We start from the raw sequence: 24,530 nt of genomic DNA, 5'->3' as shown, positions 1-24,530 counted from the left end.
GGGTCAAGGCAAATTTTAGAAATGCATAGAACAACATTTTGAATGGAACAAGATGTATTTATTTTTTAACAGAACATTTGAATTTCAATAGAACATTTATTTATTTGAGAACATTGAAGCAACCTAGAACCGAGAACATTGAAGCAACCATTGAGCAACCTAGAGTCCTAGTCCTGGTCCAGCTTGCGCTTGCAGCTGCGCAGTTTTGGCTGTTTAGAGCGGTCATGCTCCACTGCCTGCAGTACATTCTGCTTGGCATCAAACGCGGCCACTCTGTCGCCCTTCATGCTGGCCAGGAAAGCAATGTCCTCTGGATTGTGGATCATCTCCTCTGCGTTTGGAGACCACAGCGGGAATGTGGCATCCAGCCTGTGCTCCATTGCCTCCACTAGTCGAGCTGTAGCCTCACTGGAGCGCCTGGCCTGCGGAACGCGCCGTAGCTTGTTGTTAGCGTCGACAAGCGCCACCATCTTGTCGCATGCTCGACGATCGCTCACCATCGCGATATTGGCCTTCCCATAAAATGGCCGCACCTGCTCCAAGACGACCTTGGCCGCCTCGAACCGTGTCAAAGCTTCCATCGAACCTGGTCGCTTGGCATGCAGTTGCCAGTCACAGTTATACATCATGCACCGTAAGATCTGGCGACCACTTGGCAGCTTGGCGCCAGTGATGATGCCATCTCCATCAGTGATGCTGGCGCCCAGACCGAAGACCAGGCTGCGGCTGCTCGTGCGGGAGCTTGAAGACGGCATTTTGTGAGAGCTGGATCCTGTGGCAGGTGTAAAGTAATGTAATGTGAAATGGTGTAACCATGAAAAAACACAAAATAATATATTATTATATTAATATATTATACAGGTACTCGTCAACGAATTAGAATATTGTGGAAAAGTAACTGTTTTCCCATAATTCCTTTAATTCCATAGATATTCCATAGATTATAGATTCATTACACACAAAGTAAAGTATTTCAAGTATTTGTTTAACTTTGCATAAGTTTGGCTTCCAACTCATAAAGAACCCCAAAACAGTATTTCAACAAATTAAATATCACATAAAAAACCGGTATTTTCAAAACGGAAATGTCGATCTTCTGAAAAGTTATGTTCATGCCTGCACTCAATACTCGGTCGGGAATCCTTTTGCTTTAATAACTGCCTAAAAAACTAACTTTTCCATGATATTTCCACGATATTCTAATTCGTTGATGAGTACCTGTATATATTAACTCATTGAGTGCCATTGACGTCTAAAGACGTCAATTCAAATAGTAACGTAGAGTGCCATTGACGTCTAAAGACGTCAATTGCGTTTTTTGAAGGTGGGACATGGATCAAAGCCTGATGCATCTCCTGTAAAAGTATGGGGGATTTTGAAGGTGTATAAGCTATTTTACGGACCCATTACGTGGCGACAGTGCTCTCCGGATTAGAGAAAGATGAGAAAAAAGAGTAGAAGAAGCCATGGGGAAACGGAAACCGATGCATGCTGTAACGTTAGCTGTGAACAGCAGCCAATCTGCTCCCACAATTGAGCCTTTCTGTCTCTGTTGCGATAGTTTCTCCATATGATTAGTTGCCAGAAAAGGAGCACCCGAGACCAGCGTCTTTCTGAAAAGATAAATTATTCTCAGCTGGAAGCGCTGGGAGCCGGCGCACAAAAACGGCGGAGCGCTGTGAAAATAGAGCTGGGTGCAGCGCACTTTGAAACGTGCAGCAGAAAATTCGTGCAGCAGAGAGCCACCAGAGACACTCCCACGGAGGAGGAGTTTGCAGTTGAGGGGGGTGGGGCACACAGGGCACCATACAACACCAACCCAGACAGCAGGCTCGATGGACAGATTGGCAAACACAAGCTAGAATACCTGATGCCCACCAGCAGTAAATCAAGACCAGCAAGAAGGTGTAGGGAAGTGCTGGCACTGGGAGCGTCCGTTTTCCAGAAATGGCTGGCAGCCAATGAGTTAATAATAATAATTAACTCATTGAGTGCCAAGGACGAGTATGTTCGTCAATTCGTTTAGTAACGTAGAGTGCCAAGGACGAGTATGTTCGTCAATTGCGTTTTTTGACGGTGGGACGTGGATCAAAGCCAGATCCATCTCCTGTGAAATTTTGGGGCATGTTGAATGTGTATAACCTATTTTACCGACCCATTAGGTGGCGACAGTGCTCTCCAGATTAGAGAAAGGCGAGGAAAAAAGAGAGAAGAAGTCATGTGGAAACGGAAATCGCATCGATATGCATGAAGCATAACGTTAGCTGTGCCTGTGAACAGCAGTCAATCTGCTGCCACAATTGAGCCCCTCCTTCTCCGCTGCGATAGCCCCTCCATATGATTTAGTTGCCGACACCAGCGTCTTTCTGAAAAGTTACATTATTCTCATCATGAGAGAAAGTAAGGAGGCATATAATATTAGGGCTGTGAATCTTCACTGGCCTCATGATTCGATTACGATTCATCTATCAACGATTCGATTCCACGATGCATCACGATGCATCTCAAAGTATCGCAGCTCCAAGTATCAAATCCTCAATTTTCTGTATTATTACTGCACATGGCTACTTTTTCATCAATTAATACAAGCAGTCAGATAAATATCAAGGCCCTTTTTTTACTTAGAAAGTGCTTTAAAATCTGAATGTCAACAGAAATGTAAACATAAACGATTCAACGATTCATCTGTCAACGATTCGATTCACACGTCCGCATCGCGATGCATCGATTATACGATTAATTTTGACACCCCTATATAATAGGGATGGGCGCGAGTACTCGGGTACTCGAGTACTCGTTCATAACGTCAGTACTCGAGTAACGTTTCTGCTGTTCGGGTACTCGCCCCACTCCCCACCCCTTTAAAAATGGTCTAGAAGATCTACGCACGCATCGTCATGTGGATCTGGCAGCATGAACTGCACGGGCGTCAAGTCAGCCAGAATGTACAAGTACGTCGTCCGCTTTGTTGCTTTCAAAATAAAACGGTTATTGTAACGTAACCGTATTTATTTTGAGTAATGCGTTACAGCCACAGTTTCACGCCATATAACATCACAATGAGTATTTTGATACAAGGTTTGCTGCTTCATTCATTGAAATACCTTTTATCCTCCAACGTGCATCAATAAGCTATTTACTTTTGTTTAAGTAACATTATTTTGAAAGTTTTAACCGGAAGTTTTCCAGCTCATCCCGAAAATGGTGGCTGGAGATATTCCCCCGAATGAGACGCACACTTCTTCATAGCGCACGCCCGATAAAACTCATTCAAAACTTTGCAGTAACGCTGGTTTACTGACTACACTGTCGTTTCCCATAACGGTAGTCACAAGAAATGTGGAGAAAGAATCACTTTTTGGGAGACAATCGCTTCATGGTGATCACTATTCAGCTGCAGCTGTAACGTTAATCACACTAGGGTTGGGTATCGTTCAAAAATTTTCGATATCGATACCGTTTCGATACTTGGATTTCGATACCGGTTCCTGAACGATACTTTTTTCGATACCAATTTTTAGAAAAATCCATTTGAACAAAAATAAAACTGCATTACACATTGAAATTATTTTACAAATCTTTAGTTTTCCCCCCATCTTAAGTTTTACAGCAGAAAAAAATAAAACCTACTGTATTTAACATAACTTTAAGTTGTCTAAACTTATTGCGTCCCTACAAAAAATATTGGAGTACTACAAAGGAAAGAAATGTAAAACAAATAAATCAGTGGAATAGTTTTCAGTGCAAAACAGAGAGTTGCAAATCGGTGTTTAATGCTCACTGATGCAACAGAACTCTATTCTTGTCCAAACTGATGAGATGGATCCACTTCATGCATGGAAGACTAGTTGAGCATTGACTAGCCTATCAATAATGGCACAAAGTGAATTCCATTTATATTCAACAAACTATCATGACATCAGCGTTTGTTAACGAGTTGCTAAAAATACATAATGGGTGATAACTGCCCGCTTGCACATAACGTTAACGCTAATTAATTAAACATCTAACACTAGCGTTGCAGATCAGTGTTTAATGCTCACTGCTGCAACAGAACGTCATTCTTGTCCAATCTGACGAGACAGCTCCACTTCATGCATTCACTGACTAGCCTATCAATATAAATGAATCGCATTTACATTCAACAAACTATCATGACATCAGCGTTTGTTAACGAGTTGCTAAAAATACACAATGCCCGCTTGCGCATAACGTTACGGCGGCAATTAATTAAACGATCTATGCTAGCTACAACTCACAGCCAGATGCATGGATTTGTCAGACTGAGGGATCTGATAACCACTAACATCAACAACAACTTGCGGTAAGCTGACCCACCTCGCGATTATTTCTCTTGTCTGTGGAAACCAGTCCTTGTTGTTTGTTTCTTTCCCTGCTTTTCATCATCTTCGCCATAATGGTACTCCAGGATAGGAGTAGCTTGAGTGGCTAACTTCTTGTATACTATATCCGCACCGCACGCCTGGCTCACAACAAACACACTGGCTAAAGTGGGCGTAACGTTTCTTGCATGCCTCTACATGACAGCCAATCACCAGCCGTATTAGAGCGCGGTGTGCAAGCATGTCGCATGCTTATAGGCACAATGAGCTGTTTTGTTTTGGTATCGAAAATTGGTATCGTTTGACAAGGGAGGTTTCGATACCCCTTAGTATCGATGCTTTCATTTCGGTGCCAAGTAAGTATCGAAACTCGATACCAAGCCCTAAATCACACTGGTCAGTTTTCACTTTTTGGCAGAACACCAGACCTTGTAATCCGTGGATTTACGTTAGTGTAACAGTGACCATAAAGTAAAATGGATGATACTGGACAATAACCTGACATTGCTGGACAATGGACATGTAGGCTATTGGAAATGCCTTCACTTGTTTCACAACTTGTCTGCTCCAAAGCGCTAATGCCATCCATCCAACCATCGGAGATACTGTCTGAGGTAGGCTTTAGATGTTCGCTTAGCGTCACCTAATATCACAGCTAGTCAGTCCCTCTCCTGACAAAAAATGCTCCAGGTAGCGCTTTTTCCATGCAAAAATGCAAACGTTATGTGTGAACAGCCCCATATACAGCAAATTACCCCTGCTCAGTCATTACCATAGTAATCACACAGACCCCCCCCCCCCCCCGCGCGAGTACTCGAGCACTCGTTCATAATAGAAGGAGAATACTCAAGTATTTTAATTGCTTAAAATGCCCATCCCTACTATATAATATGACAACTTGTTTGTTAAAAAAGCGAATAATTGACAAGTTTCATGTCTTTTTTCTTCTTATTGGAAAGTCAAGTTATTTGTAGGCTCCAAATCATCTTATTTCACTCAATGGCCTTTGTGCACTAAAACATGTGTGACACTAAAAGCCAAATGGCTTAAAGGAAGAAATTCCAAAGCCTGTAGACTCAACTTTGAGACTTGGACTCGACCACCGGGGACTCGGCCTCCACTCAGACTTGAGATAAAGTGACGCTGCCAAACCACATTTCAGAGGGACCATTTCCACTGTGAATCCAATGACATAAAAATGTGCTGATCTTAACCAGGCAATAGCATCAGAAAGGCTAAAAAACAAAATAAGGCTACTGGTTCAAAACACACACACTAGGGCTGTTGGAATGAATTTCGATATTTGAATATAATTAAATTTGAATAAATATTAATATGGTACTGGTCTGGTACTGGCCTACAGGGCAGTACACCAGTCAGCTCCCCTGTACCTGCAATCTATGGTCAGGTTCCAAACCTCTCAGCGCTCCCTTCGCTCCTCCACCAGTGCAGGACGCCTCGCCCCTCCTTCGCTACGGGGGCTCAAAAGTCGCTCATCCCGATCTCGACTCTTCTCGTCCCTGGCACCTCAATGGTGGAACGAGCTTCCACCTTCGGTCAGGACAGCTGAATCACTGCCGATCTTTCGGAAAAGACTAAAGACACACCTTTTCAGGCTCCATCTGGGCCCTTCTTGATCTAACTTCTTTCTCTCTCTTTCTATATAAAAAAAAAAACTAACCTAAACTAAACTTGTACCACTGTTCCTTCAGAGGTTGTAGTTGTCATAGACTGTGTTGCATAGTTGATTGCTCTATTGCTGACAAAAATGTGTTAATGTACGTCGCTTTGGATAAAAGCGTCTGCCAAATGACGTAATGTAATGTAAATTATAAAAAAAATTGATCTGTGATTTTTTTTTTTATACGCCGAATATCGTCCGTCTCGCCTGGGCCTACTAGCTTCTGAAAACAAATCATTTTGTCAATATAGGTGGTCTGACTGAATCAGAATGATATTAACAGACCTTTGTGTTTACTGTTGCGTGTGTCACTCTGTATGCAAGACTGTGTGTGTGCCCCTCTAGAGTTGCCATACAGTGTTGGGATAGTCGGTCTTCTGGTGTTGACGTGTGGTTGGAAAATAAATGTGGAAGCGCTTCCTAGAACTACAGCCTGACTCTCTCTCATTTATTAGGGATGTCCGGATACCACTTTTTGCTGACCGAGTACGAGTACGAGTACTGACATCTGGGTACTTGCCGATACCGAATACCGATATAGGGTATTTAATTAGGGGTCGACAACATGTTTTTTATGCCTTTATGTTTAATTAAAAGATAATTTTTCAAGATTATGGGTTTTAGTCATTTTCTTTAGTATATCTGCATAAGTACCTAGTTTTCACAAGACCACACACATTTTGCATAATGGGTATCACCTATACTTAAAAATATCTTCTCTTGATTCCTTATAAACCATTAAATAAGGAAATACTGTTTCCCATTAAATAAAGAATTATACTATGAATCAACTAGGGATAGGCATTTCTAGCAAAAACACTAGTCGAAATTTGCTGAGCCAAAGTCGACTTTTCGTTGAAATTCACCCACTTTCTTTTTTTGTGAGTCAAATTTTACATGGTCTCCCCTGATTCTAAGTATAGTGGAATCACTTGGTTTGAGCCCAGAGGTCTGACTTGTCTGGCTCAATCTCCGACAACGAAAATCAGATTTCCGTACAGGCGTCATTTTGATAAACTGATCTCATAGTGGGAATCTTCCTGGTTACTTTTGGCGAGACAAAAAATATTACAACCTAAATTGCCATATTTACAGAGCTAGACTGTATATAAATACACAACGCACTGTGCGCAAATCTAGAAACAGCAGCTCTACATAAGAAAGTTCAGAGGGGCGGGGAGCCCACAGAGGTTCTAAATCAACGGAGCGACTGCGCAGAATCTGGTTCACTGATCTGGCAGGGTTTCGGCTTCACTCGACCCTGCTGGGCGGAGATAGCCGCCCTCTCTCCATATTTAATATAGCTCAATGGTTTGACCAAGTAAAACAATTTGTACAAGCATTTTATGGAAGGTCTATGGAAAAATGAATGGCGGATGAAACCCCATGGACAGGGAGAGGGGATGACTTTGGCACTCTTATTATCAATAGGCAGTCAGACCTATGTTAGCCGTTAGCAATGTTAGCATAGCGCCGAGATGGCTCAGGGAACAGTAGACAGAATATCAGATGTTCTTAGCCTTGAAACCTTTTCCTTGTGGCTGAGTGTTGCTGTAATAATGACAGTTTAAGACTAGAGATGCTCCGATCAGCTTTTTTGAGGCCGATCACCGATCACTGATCACTGGAAGCAGTATCTGCCGATCCCGATATGGCCGATCACCGATCACCGCGTCAAATCCATCAATTCAAGCCTTCTATTTATTGTGTCGCATTATTCATATATTTAATTATTCTTAACAACATCGACATTGTATATTAAGTATTAAAATTAGGAGATGAGAAAGTATCATGAATTGACAACCGTTTTATTGCAGGCTAAGGCAACATGCAACTCTCTCTAGAGACACTCTCTTAGAGACAACTTGGAGCTTACAGAGTAGACTGTATACTGTAGCTTTCCTGTGGAAAAATAAATAGTCTTATAAAACAAAAAATATAATACTATGTACACAACATGTGCACCAACACAGCTTGGAACATGTCTGTGAAAGCTGCAGCGATAGCCTCCGCGGTGTGTGACCCAGAAAACTCTTGTGAGTGAAGTACAACTTTGTTCAGGTCGAACTTTTCATCAATAAACTGCGCAGTTAGGCTCAGCATGGACATAGGACAGACACTCGAACTCCAAATGTCAGTCGTGAAGCTGATTGACGTGGTGTTGTCTTTCATAAGGCTCTCGATGTGCTTGTACACAATTTGGTATAATTCCGGCAGGCAAACGTCAGTTAAATATTTACGTCCTGGCAGCGTGTAACATGGATCCAAGCAGGACATGAGGCGTTTGAACCCGAGGTCTTCCACAACAGACAGCGGCTGCTGATCAAGACATATGAATTCCATTAGCTTTGCATTTATTTATTTTCGTTTCTTGCTGTCGTTGCTGTAGGGTTGCTGTCGGGTTGCTGTCGTTTCAATGTCTCTGTTACAGTTAGCTGAGTGAGTGGCGTTTTGGTTGCTGCACGCTCTTTCGCTGCCTTAGCGCTCGCCAACTTTGTAAACTCCTCAAATTCCTTGACGTGGGAAACCTTCAAATGTCTTATGAGGCTCGTAGTGTTGAAACTCTTCTGCTGCGTTCCTCCACGCGGTATCTCCTTTGAGCACACAATGCAAACGGCAAATTTGTTGTCCTTCTCCAACAAGTTGTAAAATTGCCAGACAGGCGACGCCATGTTAGCTGCTGTGCTGTTTGTTCTCGCCCAAGCTGCTTTCGCTATAGAGAGAGTGCAACTTCCAAACACTTTTTCGCCACTACCACCACGCCCCCTAAGGAAACTTGGGAGCCAATGAAGCTTCATGACACGGAGAGACAGCCAATCACAAGCTGCCCTTTAGGAGACCGGAAGAATACTACTTGGCAGCCTGGGAGTGCACTATCTCTATATTGAAACGTCTCTGGTAGTAGTTCTTGCAGATTTTGTGTCATTCTGATCGGCCTTGTTTGATCGGCACTTTTGATAACTCCGATCAAAGCCGAAAAAGGCCAAATCGGCCGATTCCGATCAAGTGCCGATCGATCGGAGCAACTCTATTTAAGACCATTTCTACTAAATGTTCTAGTGTTTCTAGAGCTACTGGGTGCTGCACTGCTGTCAGCTGAGCCTAGAACCGTTCTACTCCAATGTGCACTGCGCAGCTGATGGTGTGCAGCTCCGACAGCAACGTCACATGGACAAACGGTGTCATACTTAGAGAGACAGGCGCGGGTAAAAATATTTTTTTTTATAAATAATAAAAAAAAAAACGATTTTCGACTTTCAATAATAAAAATCGATCTTGATCATAAAACCGATTATTCGAAAATTCGAAATTCGTTGCCCATCCCTAGAATCAACCATTTAAACCACATATCTGTGCATCTCCTTTGTATTTGTTCTGCTGGTCTATTTTAATTCAAACATTAAACTAGAGGTTCCTCGTCTTCTTATGTAAATTATGTTGAGTCTCAGTTAGATTACTACTTTAATGTTTATTGTAAAAACCGAACTTTATCATGCTTTTATTTTGAAGGCAAAAACAATAAACCAGAAGTGAAATTGTGAAAAATTGTTGCTAAATTCACTGAGATTAACGTTGCACTTTAAACGTTAAATTTTAAGGCAGTATGGATTACGGGAACATAGCCTATTAGAACGATCTGGTAAGCCGTTGCTTGTTCCACAACACTGAACTGTTGTCTGCTAGAAGAAAGACTAATGGTAACCTGTAAGTTGAGCAGAACGTTTTTTAGCTTGCAGGCCATGGAGTCAGACAGTGAATGGGCGAGCGATGCGGTGCAGGCTGTAGCCCTATCAGCTGATGATTACTGACCTGATAGCTTTTTATTTCTCCTCACAAAGCGCTCCAGGCAGACATGCAAACAAACACGCTGTTATAGTGAAGCTTCTCTGCATGCATTAACAGCTGTGTGAGCCTGATGCTGTTATAGTGAAGCTTCTCTGCATGCATTAACAGCTGTGTGAGTCTGACACTGTTATAGTGAAGCTTCTCTGCATGCATTAACAGCTGTGTGAGCCTGATGCTGTTATAGTGAAGCTTCTCTGCATGCATTAACAGCTGTGTGAGTCTGACACTGTTATAGTGAAGCTTCTCTGCATGCATTAACAGCTGTGTGAGCCTGACGCTGTTATAGTGAAGCTTCTCTGCATGCATTAAGTGAGCCTGATGCTGTTATAGTGAAGCTTCTCTGCATGCATTAACAGCTGTGTGAGCCTGATGCTGTTATAGTGAAGCTTCTCTGCATGCATTAACAGCTGTGTGTGAGCCTGACGCTGTTATAGTGAAGCTTCTCTGCATGCATTAAGTGAGCCTGATGCTGTTATAGTGAAGCTTCTCTGCATGCATTAACAGCTGTGTGTGAGCCTGACGCTGTTATAGTGAAGCTTCTCTGCATGCATTAACAGCTGTGTGAGCCTGATGCTGTTATAGTGAAGCTTCTCTGCATGCATTAACAGCTGTGTGAGTCTGACACTGTTATAGTGAAGCTTCTCTGCATGCATTAACAGCTGTGTGTGAGCCTGACGCTGTTATAGTGAAGCTTCTCTGCATGCATTAACAGCTGTGTGAGCCTGATGCTGTTATAGTGAAGCTTCTCTGCATGCATTAACAGCTGTGTGTGAGCCTGATGCTGTTATAGTGAAGCTTCTCTGCATGCATTAACAGCTGTGTGAGCCTGACGCTGTTATAGTGAAGCTTCTCTGCATGCATTAACAGCTGTGTGAGCCTGACGCTGTTATAGTGAAGCTTATCTGCATGCATTAACAGCTGTGTGAGCCTGATGCTGTTATAGTGAAGCTTCTCTGCATGCATTAACAGCTGTGTGAGCCTGACGCTGTTATAGTGAAGCTTCTCTGCATGCATTAACAGCTGTGTGAGCCTGACACTGGCTTGCTACTTTGAGGTTTTAATGTCATGTTGCATGCCGTAGGTGTAAAGTGGTATCGGGCGTGCGGCTGTGTCAGTATCGGCCGAGTACGAGTACAGCAAAATAGGCCAATATCGGCTCGGAAACCGATACCAATATCGGTATCGGACATCCCTAGTTTTCATTATCAAAGTGTCAATTCATAGGCCAACCCGAATAGGCAGAAGACGTACATTACCACTCTGCAACGAGCAACCTGCTCCACCCTGGTAAACTAACGCTAGCAGAGGTAGGCTACAAGTAGCGTGAGAGGAACCGCAGCTAAAACAAGCCAGAATCAGCTTTTTTTTTGTCTCCTCCATCACGAGGCTTACGAGCTAATCGTCAAGGGGCGATTACAGACAAACTGACACGGTTTAGCTGCAAAGACATGAGGCTGATGAGCTGGAGCCTAGATACACGCCTTGCCGCAGTACCTGCAAAGACCTGAGGCTGTCGAGCTGGAGCCTAGATACACGCCTTGCCGCAGTACCTGCAAAGACCTGAGGCTGACGAGCTGGAGCCTAGATACACGCCTTGCCGCAGTACCTGCAAAGACCTGAGGCTGACGAGCTGGAGCCTAGATACACGCCTTGCCGCAGTACATCACCAAAAGAGCTGTGAAACTCTATAGCCACTTTTACACAGAGATGCCACAATATTGGTGTTAAGAGGTGTAAAGAAGATCCGCCATTAGGCCCCCCCCTCTGCCCTTTTACACAGAACCAAGCAGCCCCCCATATTTCCGCCCCGGAGTGTGCTTTTACACAGCGCGAGGCATTTCCACATGACGTTCTATCGACTACAAAGCGGAGCCCTGCGGACCAGTTTGGGAACCAATGCTATGAAGGTACCTGGTCAATTCATATCTAGAACAAGAATTATGATCACTATAGCTATATTTTGGTTCGAACTCAGAGAAAATTTTGCATGCAGAGTCAACAATTTTTTTTTTAACCAATCAACATACCGTAAATTCCGGACTATAAGCCGCACCTTTTTTCCCGTTTTTTGGCCTTTTTTGGCCCCTGCGGCTTATATAACGGTGCGGCTTATCTATGGATTTTTTCAAAAAAAAAAAAAAAAAAAAAAAAAAAAAATCTCTCTTTTTTAGCACTCTTTCTAACTATAAATCCTATATAACTATAATAAGTTTTAATTTCCTCTCTTGCCCTCTTTTCACCACACTGTATGACACTGTGTGCACTGTAAAAAACAACACAGGTGGTGTTGTGTTATGTTGTTTTGTTGAAATGTTAATAAATGGGAGCTTCCTCAAACAGCCATCTCTTTCCCGACAATCCCCTCTGTGCATGAACCCTTACATATGGTAATTAAACATTAAAACACAAAAAAAAAAAAAAAAATACCATTAAAACACCCGCGGCTTATAGTCCGGTGCGGCTTATATAAGAAAAAAATAGTCAACTTTGCAGGTGCGGCTTATACACCGGTGCGGCTTATAGTCCGGAATTTACGGTAGTTGTAAAAAGGAAGAGCGGGTTAATTCAGTAGCTCACTGATGGTGTTGCTTGCAGAGGAACTGATAGTGTCCTCCATATGCATTGGGAACTAGGAACAGTTGGGTGACGTCACACCCAAGTTCACTGTGTTCCATTTAAACAGCCAGGGAAACCAGCCAGGGTTAGCTCTAGCCAGGGCAGGCTAGCCAATAACAGTTAATAAACAACACATTTTGCGCAAACAAACCCTGTAGCGACATGTCCAGAGAACAAGAGTATTTACTACAACTTTATCTATGGTTGAAGCGCGCACCTGTCATCTTGGATTTTGGGGTTGGGCCTGGTGAGGCTCCGGCATGTTCGGTGGAGAAAATCCGAGCACAAGTTAAGTCGCAGGGGGCGTTCCTGACCTTTGAACTGTGAAATCCCCAGCTCCCAGTACAAATGGAAGACACTATCGACGTTTCTCAATGTCAAGGAAGGATCCTCATTTGGCAGAAAATATCAAGGATCTTACGTCACCGGAGGCCGTCGAAGTGCTGCTCCAATGTCCGAATCCTACAAAGGTCTGCGTCCTCAGGAGAGAGACATATCGAGGATGCCCCATGTCTATCCTCAGCGCACGCGCCAAGTACCCACAATGCTATGCGCATCAATGAAATGATTGCTGCCACCTGGTTCTTTGTGGTAAGAAGCAAAGCATCGCCGGCTGCGCAATACACATTTAAATCTAAGTATCTTCTGTCATTCGTGAATATGTTATCACTTTAGTGCGCCAGCAAATGTTTTAATGCCAAATTAATGCCAAATTGTTTATTAATAATCTAGAAACTTCTGTGAAATCTGACGGTGGGACCGTGACGCAATCACGCACACTCGCTAGCCTGTTCCAAATGTTTGCTCTTCCAATGTGAGGAAGGACTCTTGCCTACAGAGGCAGGACGTGACTAGCAAGGACAAGTCCTGCCGAGGAAGGATCCTTGACATTGAGAAACTGCGTATGATTACAGAAGTCCAGGAAGCCGGACTATTTGACAGAGGCCACGCCCTCTATAAGAAGGTTGAAAAGCAGCATGACATACCGGTCGGGATCAGAGGAGCTCTTGGGATTAGCGGTTTCTCTTCCTCATCTTCACTCTTCACAGGGACAGGAGTGAATGGGAACTGGATGATATCAGACTCCTCCGGACCTTGAAGCTGCTCTCCCTCCTGACTGTTCCAGAGGTCCTCCTGTTCCTCTTTAATGTATGGGGGCTCTGGGTCCTCCTGACTGATGCAGAGTTCCTCCTGTTCCTCTTTAATGTGTGGGGCCTCTGGGTCCTCCTGGTCCAGACTGGGGCTCCACGCCTGCTGCTCAGGGAGAACCTCTTCTTTACTGACAACCAGCTGCTGGAGGTCTGGAGGTACAGCTGAAATACACACATATTCACATTGATTCAAATGAAGTACCACACGCTGTGCGTAGGGTACCAAGTGCCGTGAGGGGCATCATCCAGAGCAGGAATACCATGGTCAAACAGACAGTGTGGTGGATGCCCCGCAGATTGGCTGTAATGCCCCTTCTAAATTTAACTCTCCACACGGCCAGTTTGGCGTTCCCCGTTTTGAACTGGCCACGGTGCCCCGTTAACCCATTGATACCTGATGCAGAATCTACGTGTATATCCCTTTAAGACCTGCAGCAGCGTGTGTGTCCTTTTCCCTTTAATGCTACACCACAGATGCGTAGTGATTGTATATCGCTGGTTTCAAGACATGTAACCGATTAAATGCATCGTGATTCGCTGAAATTTACGTCGGGGAGGCTAAATGCATTGTGGGTTTTGTAGGAGAATTAAATTTTCTTTTTTCTTTGTGCCTGGATGGAACGGAAAGTTTTCAAAGCTGAACTACAACTAGAAATGGCTGACAATGCAAGCTACGGGACCGATATTGATATGATGCCAAGCAGGACAGCTTTTTACACGATGAAAACAACAACGATGACTTAATTCCAGACCTTACCCTGCTAGCCGGGCGCTTCTCGCTAGGGATGGGTATCGAGCACCGGTATTATTTGGTACCGGTGCCTGATTGGTCGGTACCAGGAGTATTGACAACGTCCTGGACGGGGTTTTTTTTTTTTATTAATATTTTTTTGACCATCCCTAACGATGACGAAGCGGCACCAGGTGTTTGATGTTGCGTGTTTACACTCCTGTCCTGTCACTAGTACGCTTGCAGCAGGTTTAAAAGATTTGAAACATCAGTAGGCTAGCTTAGTATATTTGGAAGAAAACACATGTTGCATGCGAGCGACTGCCCTGTGATGATTCTGTCATGGTGCTTTGCTGAATGACCTATTTTCTGACAGTCACAGAATATTATGTGGACTTCACTTTGCCAACTCTGAAGAACAACAAACAGCGATGGTGTTCACTTTACTTGTAATGTTAGCTACATCCAGACTGAGCCTTCCGTTCAGATAAAGTTGGTCCACAAACTCCACGTAACATAACTCCATCGCGCTGGTTTGTTTCATAATCCTTTGAAAACGGGTGTGATTTATCCAGATGATCAATGAAGAAGACGTTTTGTAAATTAAAATATGCCCCAGTAAAGGGATGATTTGCAGGCAACTTTTAGTGTCGAGTCTCAATTGAAGTGCGCAATGCATTGCATTCTGGGTGTTGTAGTGTGATTCCCCCTTAGGGTTAGGGTTAGGGTCAAAGTGCTCCAATTAAAAATAATAATTGCATATTTCTACCACATAGGTGCTAGGTTTAATAAATTGTCATATTCACAGCGGTGAAATAGGCCTTCTCAGGAATTTTACTTGTAATAAGTAATAACAAAATAACTGTTGAATCAATTTGCATCTTTTCATGTCATGTCTTTATTTTTTTGCACCAAATTATGGAGATTAGTATCGATAAGAGTATTGATAAGTATCGGTATCGATAACCAGTACCAATACCGGAATCGGTATTGATAAAATCGAAACGATACCCATCCCTATTCACCTTATTCACCAGGCCCACTTTTTCTCTCTTCCGCGTTCAACGCAAATGTATTTGTTCTTTCGGTTCAGCGCTAGTTGCCTACTGTGGCTAATATTAGCCGCTAGTTAGTTATGTTATATGGCAGTAAAATGCCACTGAATGACCAAATTGATATAACTTTTAACCATTTCGAGTAACACTGTTTCCATACGGATCACCAGCATTAGTTTGTTGTTTATAACGTGGCTATATTCATAACGTTTTCTATCTCGGATGCGTTATTTCGAATCCCACATAGGTTACGCTGGCGCAAAACATGTGGGTTTCAGGACGAAACAGTCTCGAGCCAGTAACGTCATCTTTAGACATGAATTCCTGGAATGCAAGTTTAACAAAACAGTTACATGTCCTAAAATTAAGATATTACGGGTTGTTTTATTTTGTATGTTACATACTTATTGGCCAAGATATGTTAGTTTATGGTAGGGATGGGCATCGAATTTCGAATTTTCGAATAATCGTTGTTATTATCAAGGTCGACTTTTATTATTGAAAGTCGAAATTCGTTTATTGAAAAAAAAAAAAAAAAAAAAAAATTGTGTGAGTGAAATGTTGCATTGTCTCCCCTGATTCTAAGTATAGTCGAATCGCTTGGTTTGAGCAAGTAAAACAATTTTTATAAGCAACCTCTCCCTCTTCATGGGATTTCATTTTTCCATAAACCTTGCTTAAAATGCTTATAAAAATTGTTTTACTTGCTCAAACCAAGCGATTCGACTATACTTAGAATCAGGGGAGACAATGCAACATTTAACTCACACAACAACAACAACAACAACAACAACAACAACAACAACAAAAAATGTTTTTAACATTTTTAATTTTTTTTACATTTTTTTTTTTTTTTTGGAATTTCGATTAAAAGTCGACTTTGGCCAGCGAATTTCGAATAGTGTTTTTGCTAGAAATGCCCATCCCTAGTTTATGGGGGAGTAATTCTGCCAGTTTAGGAGGGAAGTGTGGGCGGCCATCTTGCCTGCAGGGTTTTTGGCAAGTCTAAAACGGAAATACTATTACGAAATGACGTAATGCGGAAGCGTCCATGTGTGGGAAAAGAATAAGGTGAATAGACCCTTCTCATGGGGGCCATTTTGTGTCGAAAAGGCAGGGTAAACACAGGTGGGCATTAGGCAAAACACTAATGAGGGTTTCAAACTTCTCTGATAGGAATTTGAAAACCCCCATTAGTGTTTTGCTTGCAAGTGTGTTTATTCTGCCTTTTCAACACAAAATGCCCCCCATGAAAAATGGGTCAATTGATGATCAGTGTGGATCAGTGTGAACAACTCAGAAGTCAGCCACTCCTGAGATGTTGCGTTACAGAGCTTGGAAATTGGGTGTGTGAGGTCACAGTGACCTTGAACTTTGACCTTTAACCATCAAAATCTAATCAATTCATCCTTGAGTCCAAGTCAATGTTTGAGGCAAATTTGATGAAACTCCGTCAAGGCATTCCTGAGATATCGCGTTAACAAGCTTGAAAATGGCGTTCGAGAGGTCACAGTGACCTTGACCTTTGACCACCAAAATCTAATCAGTTCATCCTTGAGGCCAAGTCGATGTTTGAGGCAAATTTGATGAAATTCCGCCAAGGCATTCCTGAGATATCGCGTTAACGAACATCGGACGGACGGACATTCGTACAGACGTACGGACACCCCGGATCCATAATGCCTCCGGCCTGGCTATCGCCGGCGGTGGCATAGTTAACCGAAAACAGTAGACATCCCTACTAGCAACGGAAATACCACTTTCAGAATACATTTCAAATTCTCAAATTCTGAGAGAAAATGTTCCTATTTCAACAAACGAATCACCAAACCTTGTATCAAAATACTCGTTGTGATGTTAAGGTTACACATGGAGTGAAACTGTGACTGTAAAGCATGACTCAAAATTAATATTAATGTCAACGTTACACAAGAGTTTTATTTTCAAAGCCCTAAAACGGAAGACCTCCTTTGACATTCTGGCTGATGCCAATGTCTGTCTGAGGTTTCAGCTCCAGGAGAGAGGAGAGCCAATTCACCTGAACAGCCGACTTTGTTTAAAAACAGTGGCAAGGGGGAGGGGGAATCCAATCCAATGATTTTCGGATTCGCCATACTGTGACGATTCCAAAAATATATAGTTTGCAAATCCCCCAAAAGTGTGAACAAAAAAATTAACCTGACTAATATAATGGAGTTGGGAATGGCTTTAGTTATGGATTTGAGTATGTTACGATTGCAGGTCATGTCATATCTAAAGCAAAAATTATCATATGACATGATACAGCCACGCTTCACTGCTATCAACTAAGTCACTGACCAAATGCCTTTCTCCATCCAGTCCTTCTCATACAATGATTTGTTTTTAACCGTCATATATTATTTTAAATTGGTGTATTGTGTGGGGTGAGCTAGGGCTGCACGATAAATCGATTTTGAATGGTAATCGAAATAATTAGTTAGGACGATGTTAAAAACGCGAAAATCGTAAAATCGATTTACACTTCAACTAGGGTAATTACGTTAGGCGGGGCGGCTCTCTCTCATGTACGCATGCTGCTACTTGTCCATTCTCCCCGCTGTAAAGTCTCTCTAGAGGCTGTGATACTGGCTACTAAAGACAGCAGCGCAATGGACTTATTCAACACCTCCGACCAAAAAGCACAGAGTCAGCACTGAGCGCAGCTTGTTGCACTGCGGGCTGTAGCCTACAAGATAACGATTGCCACAACACACTCACGCGCGCACACGAACACAGACGTTATCACCGGAAGATGAAACGTTGCCTTTACAGTTCACATAATAACAAAACAACACGTGAGGCCACAGAGTACTGATAGATTGGCTGTATTCATGGCTGTAAGTTAGCAGCCTCAGCTGACTCACCTGTCCCTGTGTGTCTGAATTTCCCCCTAACTGCTATCGCAGTTCCCCGCATACCTGTGACTTTGTGTTATTCTAGTACAGATATAACTCCGAGCACGGGTGGTCGCTTAGACACTGCTAATATAATTATGTCACGGAGGAACACGCAAATCCACCAGTGTCAAGTTAGCAAGCAACAGCATAGCATAGCAGCCGCAAGCTAAAACAGGAAGTTGGGTTGTTCTGCCTTCAGAGTAAAAGCGTAAATTGTCACTTATCGGAAAAAAGGGGGGAAAAGAGCTCTGCAGGGCAACAAATGATTAGAGAAGTATAATTGTATGAAAAAATCGAAATCGAAATCGAAAATCGAGTTTTGAGAGAAAAAATCGTCAATTTTAGTTTTAGGCAAAATCGAACAGCCCTAGGGTGAGCTAAAAGCAGGGTTCATACAGACATTACAAAATGAAATTCAAGGGCTTTCATGTACTTTTTCCTAGGACTTTTTTTTTCATTTTCAAGGACTTCACGCAAAGCAAAACAAATAAAGGGGGAATCAAATTTGCATTATATTACAGATTACGTCTGTAACAAGTCTATTTTACTCTCAATCCTGTGAATAATATTGAGTATGTGCAGTGCTAAAAGGGTGCCTACAGGTATAAACAGTTAAATTTAATACTAATTTAATTTAAGGATCTTTTTAATATCAAAGTTGGTCAAAATTGAGATGGTGACAGTGTTATGTGGTTCATTTGAAATTCAATGACTTTTAAGCACCTTGCTTAAAAAAGGGGCTAGTTTCAAGGTATTCCAGGACTTGAATGTTTCTCTCTCAAAATCCAAGAACTTCAAGCACGTTGGCAGAACCCTGTCAAAGGGTTTCAGTCATCTCGCCAGAGAAGCAACCAGGCCTAACAACAAACAAGCCCCCCAACCCCCGTTTATACACAGTAATGTGACGATTAATTTTTTTTATAGTTTTGCAAATCCCCCCAAAATATGAACACAATTATTTCTAACAGTGAACCTGACTAAATGTTTAATGAAAGCAATATTAGCCAATCCTCCTCCTATCAGCCTCCATTGTTGTCTCCAACAACAACAACAACAGGGACATCTGGTGCAGGAGCTGCCAGCTTGCATTTCTCTGCTGTTGTAGGAGACAACACGCCTGCTAGCCTCTGTGTGTGTGTGTGTGTGTGTGTGTGTGTGTGTGTGTGTGTGTGTGTGTGTGTGTGTGTGTGTGTGTGTGTGTGTACTGACCTTCCTTCTCTTCTCCAGCGAGGCTGTGACCTGGGACGGGACTCCGAGGATCCGCTGCTCGCCACACACCGTCTGCCATCTTCAGAGAGAGAGAGAGAAAGAGAGAGAAAGAGGGAGAGGGAGGGAGAGAGAGAGAGAGAGAGAGAGAAAGAGAGACAGAGAGAGAGTGAGGGGGAGGGAGAGAGACAGAGAGAGAGTGAGGGAGAGAAAGAGGGAGAGGGAGAGAGAGAGAGAAAGAGGGAGAGAGACAGAGAGAGAGAGGGAGAGAGAGAGAGAGAGAGAGAGGGAGATGGGGGGGGAGGGGCATCAGGAGAGAGTGAGCTGGAGCCGAGCGCACACACATACATCCAGGCGGTGTCTCATCACAGACACAGCGTGGGGGAAATCCACCCATTCTTTCCAGGCAACAGAGTTAGCAGGATGGGGGATTCAACCGCCGCAGTAAACGCATATCTCTGAACAGACTTGCTTTTGAATCCCCCATCCTAGTGTAGAGCTGCAGCGCCTTCCGCTGGTGAGTCAGGTCATTGAGGCGTTATTATGTTTCTAAACTTAATCTGAGTGTTTGCCACGTGTTCTGTAAAGCGACTTTGAGTCTTTGAAAAGCGCTATAGAAAATAAATGTATTATTATTATCATTATTATTATTATTATTATTATTATTATTATTATTATTATTATGGAACCCACTGGAGTTTTGTGCAGAACACAACCTGCGCCGGGATTGGCCTGGAGTAGGGATGTGGATTTTCGGTTAATTTTACTTTCAACTAACCGACACCCTTAATCGGTTAACCATCGGGGTTTTTTTTTTTTTTTTAAGACGTGAAATATTAAGACAGTGGCGCATGCCTTTCATTCCAGAAAGAAAAATCATGTCCACATCAGTATTATTTGGACATGTTTCTGGTGTCCGCGGTGAGCCTGGTTAGTAACGTCTGATTGCAGCCCTGTTTGCAGGCGCTTGCCCTTTGACCTGCGCCTCAGTCTGCCTCTTTTCTTTTTTCACGCTCGTTCTCCACTGCCTCGCGGCTCGGAGTAACGTTGATAAGATAAGATACTAACAACGTTAAACTGAACATGAGATGCAGTGATATTGTCGCACCAAAGCACATAGACACACGTAGCCTACAGACTTTTAAAAGTGAGCCTTGGGGGGGGGTAGTGGTGCAGTGGTAAGCGCCGTCGCCTCACAGCTCGAAGGTCCTGGGTTCGATTCCCACCTGGGACGCTGTGAGCGCTGAAGGAGTGCGTGCCCGTCCGCATGTCCTCGAGTGCCCACCGCCCGGGTGGGGTCGTCAAAAGGGCCTTTCTGTGTGGAGTTTGCATGTTCTCCCCGTGCCTCCCAGGGGTTTCCTTCACATAGGAACCCCCTTCACAAAAACATGCAATATCCCGGTTGCTAATGTGGTGCCTCCTCTGGTCGTTAGGGGCGCCTGTTCGGAGGGAGGGGAACCAGTTGGAATAGCGTGATCCTCCCACCTGCTATGTCCTACCGGTGAAGCTTCCCCTGTCAGGTGAAAAGAAGCGGCTGGCTAACTGCCCATGTCTCGGAGGAAGCATGGGGCCAGTTTCGGCTCTCCCCAGATCGGCAGAGGGTGGAGCAGCAACCAGGATAAATAAATTAAATTAGCGCTAATGGGGGTTAACAATGGGATAAGAAAATCGGGGGGGAGAAGTGAGAAGTGAGCCTCCCCCCACACAGCGACTTCCATCCCTGCCGGCATCTCCGCAAACAAATCTCATGGCAGTTTAAATATGGCAAACATGTCAAATATAACGCTACACTATAGCAAGACTGTCTGGACAACGTGACAATACTCTTCTAAACACATCGGCTACTATAATATATTTCTGTGAGGCGACAGCGCTTACCACTGCACCACCATGCCCCCAGACGATGCATTCTTGAGGGTAATGCGCAATACCAGCGCAGAGGCCACCTGCAGTAAGTAATAAAAAGCTCAGCTGATATAGATGCAGCCAATCGTGCTCTGGAGCTTTTTGCCATTTTTCAGCATAAATGTTGGTAAAGTGGCACTTATTGAAACCTACTACCCTGCTTGTAGGCATCAAAAGTCATCAGAGATTAATTTAGTGATGAAATAAAACTTTAAATTGTAAAAAAAAACTTCCCGGAGCTTATGGCGTCTTCTCTGCTGCGTTCTGCCTCCGCTTATGCCGAAATGAATGCTGGGATATGTGCCTTGTCAAGTTGACACAAGTCACCAACCAGAGCATCCTCGGTAAAGTGGGCGTGTCGAGAACACATCCGTGAATTTTAAGCGTCATTGGCGAAATGTGAACTTTGCATTGGAAAAGTACTTGGGCTGCGACTGATGACGTTTCACAGGGACACAAGAACGCAAGAACACACAAGAACCCTTATTGAGAAACGACCCTGATGTTCCAACACAGGGTCAGCCAGTTACTTCCTATTGTGTTTACACTTCCTGTGACAGTACAGTACTAGTGAGCAGGTAAAACAGATGGTGTTTTGAACAGAGAGTCATAACACACAACTGGGTCATGTGGGCAGGGCTACATAAGGTGAATGTTTCATTCTGGAGTAATAGTGAGGCCAGGTTGAAGAAAGTGCATTCCCAGAAAATATCTTCTAATTATATCGCCCTTTGTTTCTGCAGCACAGGAGGCACAAGTTCCACTAATGTAGGGCTCCAACTATAACGATTATTTTCATTATCGATTAATCTGACGATTATTTTCTCGATTAATCGATTAGTTGTGTGGTCTATAGAATGTTAGAAAATGGTGAAAACATTTCGATCAGTGTTTCCCAGAAGGCCAAGATGACGTCCTCAAATGTCTGGTTTTGTCCACAAGCCAAAGATATATTCAGTCTACTGTTATAGAGTAAAGAAACCAGAAAATATTCACATTTAAGAAGCTCGAATCAGAGAATTTTGACTTTAAAAAAAGAGAGACTAAAAACGATTAATGGAATATCAAAATAGTTGTCGATTATCTTTCTGTCGATTGACTAATCGATTAATCGTTGCAGCTCTACACTGTCTAGGCTACTTCTGTATTATACATTTTACATTTGTTGTTTTGTGTTATTTATAGCCTATTGCATGGTTTTAAGGATTTGCTGTTTATTGTATATTGTGTGGTTTTATGGAGTTGTGGTTTATTGTATATTTTTATGGATTTGTTTATTTTATATTGCATGGTTTTGTGGTTTTCATTATATTATGCTGAGAGACTTGGAACTGGAAAAAAAAAGTTTTGGTTCCATTTTATTTGAACTGGAAGTGGAACTGAAAGATGAGTAGCCTAATGTTACAAGAAAAAAACATCTGATGGAACAACAAGCAATACAAAAATCTAACAAAGTTTGTGGATTCACAGTTTTTTGTCATTTGGTTTACTGTGTAGTAATGTAATTGGTAGCCTACTGTGGAGGGGGGGAGATTCGCCAAGAGAAAATGAATATCAATAGTGATTTGGACAGGTTTCCTCCTCAAATGTTTTGGGCTGATTTTGGGCTAGTTTTTGAACACTTTTTGGGCTGGAAACCATCAGCTGTATCTGGCAACACTGTGTGTGAAGCCACCTTTCCTTTGTTCAATAATGCAAACAAACCTTGTGAGTTCACAACCCTGCAACCAATATTGGGGTGGATCTAATGCCTGGGCATTATTCACACTGGCATCTGACGGGCAAACTCCGAGATGTCACTTTTCAACCCCTACCCCAACGTGGCTCCGTTTTGAGTCGCAAGGCGCAAAGCGAGGGGCACTCAACAATAAGTCAGATTGGGCCCTAGTCTCAAGTCGCTGCCCCCATCTCTGTTACTTACGAGCGCCCTCTAAACGCCTATAACAATCACCATTTCACTGCATCACTAAGCACAGCGTTGCTATACATCACATGAAATGTAGTTATTGCTTATCATCGCCACCTACATATAGATACATCAGCTCATAAAGCCAGTAAATGCAGAGCTAACGCTGCTAAGTAACGTTAGCATGAATTAGCATGTAACTGGTTAGCAACAGACTCAGAAAGGGAAAATAAACTTGCCTCTCAATGGACGCAGGCAGGGCTTCTCTGTCCAAACTATGCGGTGTTAACTCAATCTCAAATCAAGTAAATTGACACACATGCCTTCACTGTGCAAACTGGCATGCGAAACGTTTAACTGGCAGCATAAAGTGAGCAGAAATTCTACGCAACTCAGCGCCAGCGGATTTCCGGTGCAGGCTAGAATAACAATACAACTTCCTGTCTAACTTTTTCAAAATAAAGGTCCCGCCAGCGGACTTCCGGTGCTAGCTAGAATTACAATACTACTTCCGGTCGGACCTGTCAAAATAAAAGTTCTTCTTCTTCTTCTTCTTCTTCTTCTTCTTCTTCTTCTTCTTCTTCTTGTATGCAACTCTGAATCATGAAGGGACTGTCTGTAATGCTGCTTTGATTCTCATTCAAACGAGAAAACTCTGTAAATCGTGCCTATCCTACTACAGAACCTCACAGCAGCACAGTCCAGTGCAGCAGTGTGTCATGGCTGCAGTACCGCATCCGGGCACCAGAGGTTGCTAGTTTAAAGCAGAAACGGGATCACAGTGCAAGTTATGGCTTCCTGCTGTGAAAATACTGTCACCATCAAAGTATAAAGAAAACCTATTGATATTCATTTTCTCTTGTCTTTTCATATTTGATATTGAAGTAATCCAAAAGTAACATAAAGTAAACAAGTTACATTACTTAAATATTGTGATACTTGCTGGTGAAGAGAGGATTCAGTTCACAAATAAACATCAGTAAGTCATTTTCAGTGTTGCGGTGGTTCCTTTAATTTTTCATTGTGATACTTGCATTACTGGTATGTTACTCATTACTTTTTTAGGTAATTAGTAATTGTATCAGATTATATTTTTTAAGTAACCCTCCCAACCATGGTTATGGCATGGATACTAACTCTCCAGAATCCTTTGATTAACAGTTTAGCTGGGCT

The 24,530-nt window shown here is 42.9% G+C and overlaps 1 protein-coding gene across 1 annotated transcript; it reads right to left on the bottom strand.

Annotated features, from left to right (window-relative positions):
- Nucleotides 1-142: 142 nt before the first annotated feature.
- On the bottom strand, nucleotides 143-19,628 carry LOC310779389 (uncharacterized protein; the record flags this gene model as incomplete). Its single annotated transcript, XM_083639925.1, has 3 exons — nucleotides 143-772; nucleotides 13,473-13,799; nucleotides 19,550-19,628. The coding sequence occupies 3 exons, from the start codon at nucleotides 19,626-19,628 to the stop codon at nucleotides 168-170; spliced, it is 1,011 nt and encodes a 336-aa protein (XP_083496051.1). The 3' UTR covers nucleotides 143-167.
- Nucleotides 19,629-24,530: the final 4,902 nt, after the last annotated feature.

The sequence above is a fragment of the Poromitra crassiceps genome, assembly GCF_964638095.1.
Source record: "Poromitra crassiceps genome assembly, chromosome: 7".
Taxonomy (NCBI): Eukaryota; Metazoa; Chordata; class Actinopteri; order Beryciformes; family Melamphaidae; genus Poromitra; species Poromitra crassiceps.
The sequence above is the reverse complement of the archived record's forward strand: the minus strand, read 5'-3'. Positions and strand labels throughout refer to the sequence as shown.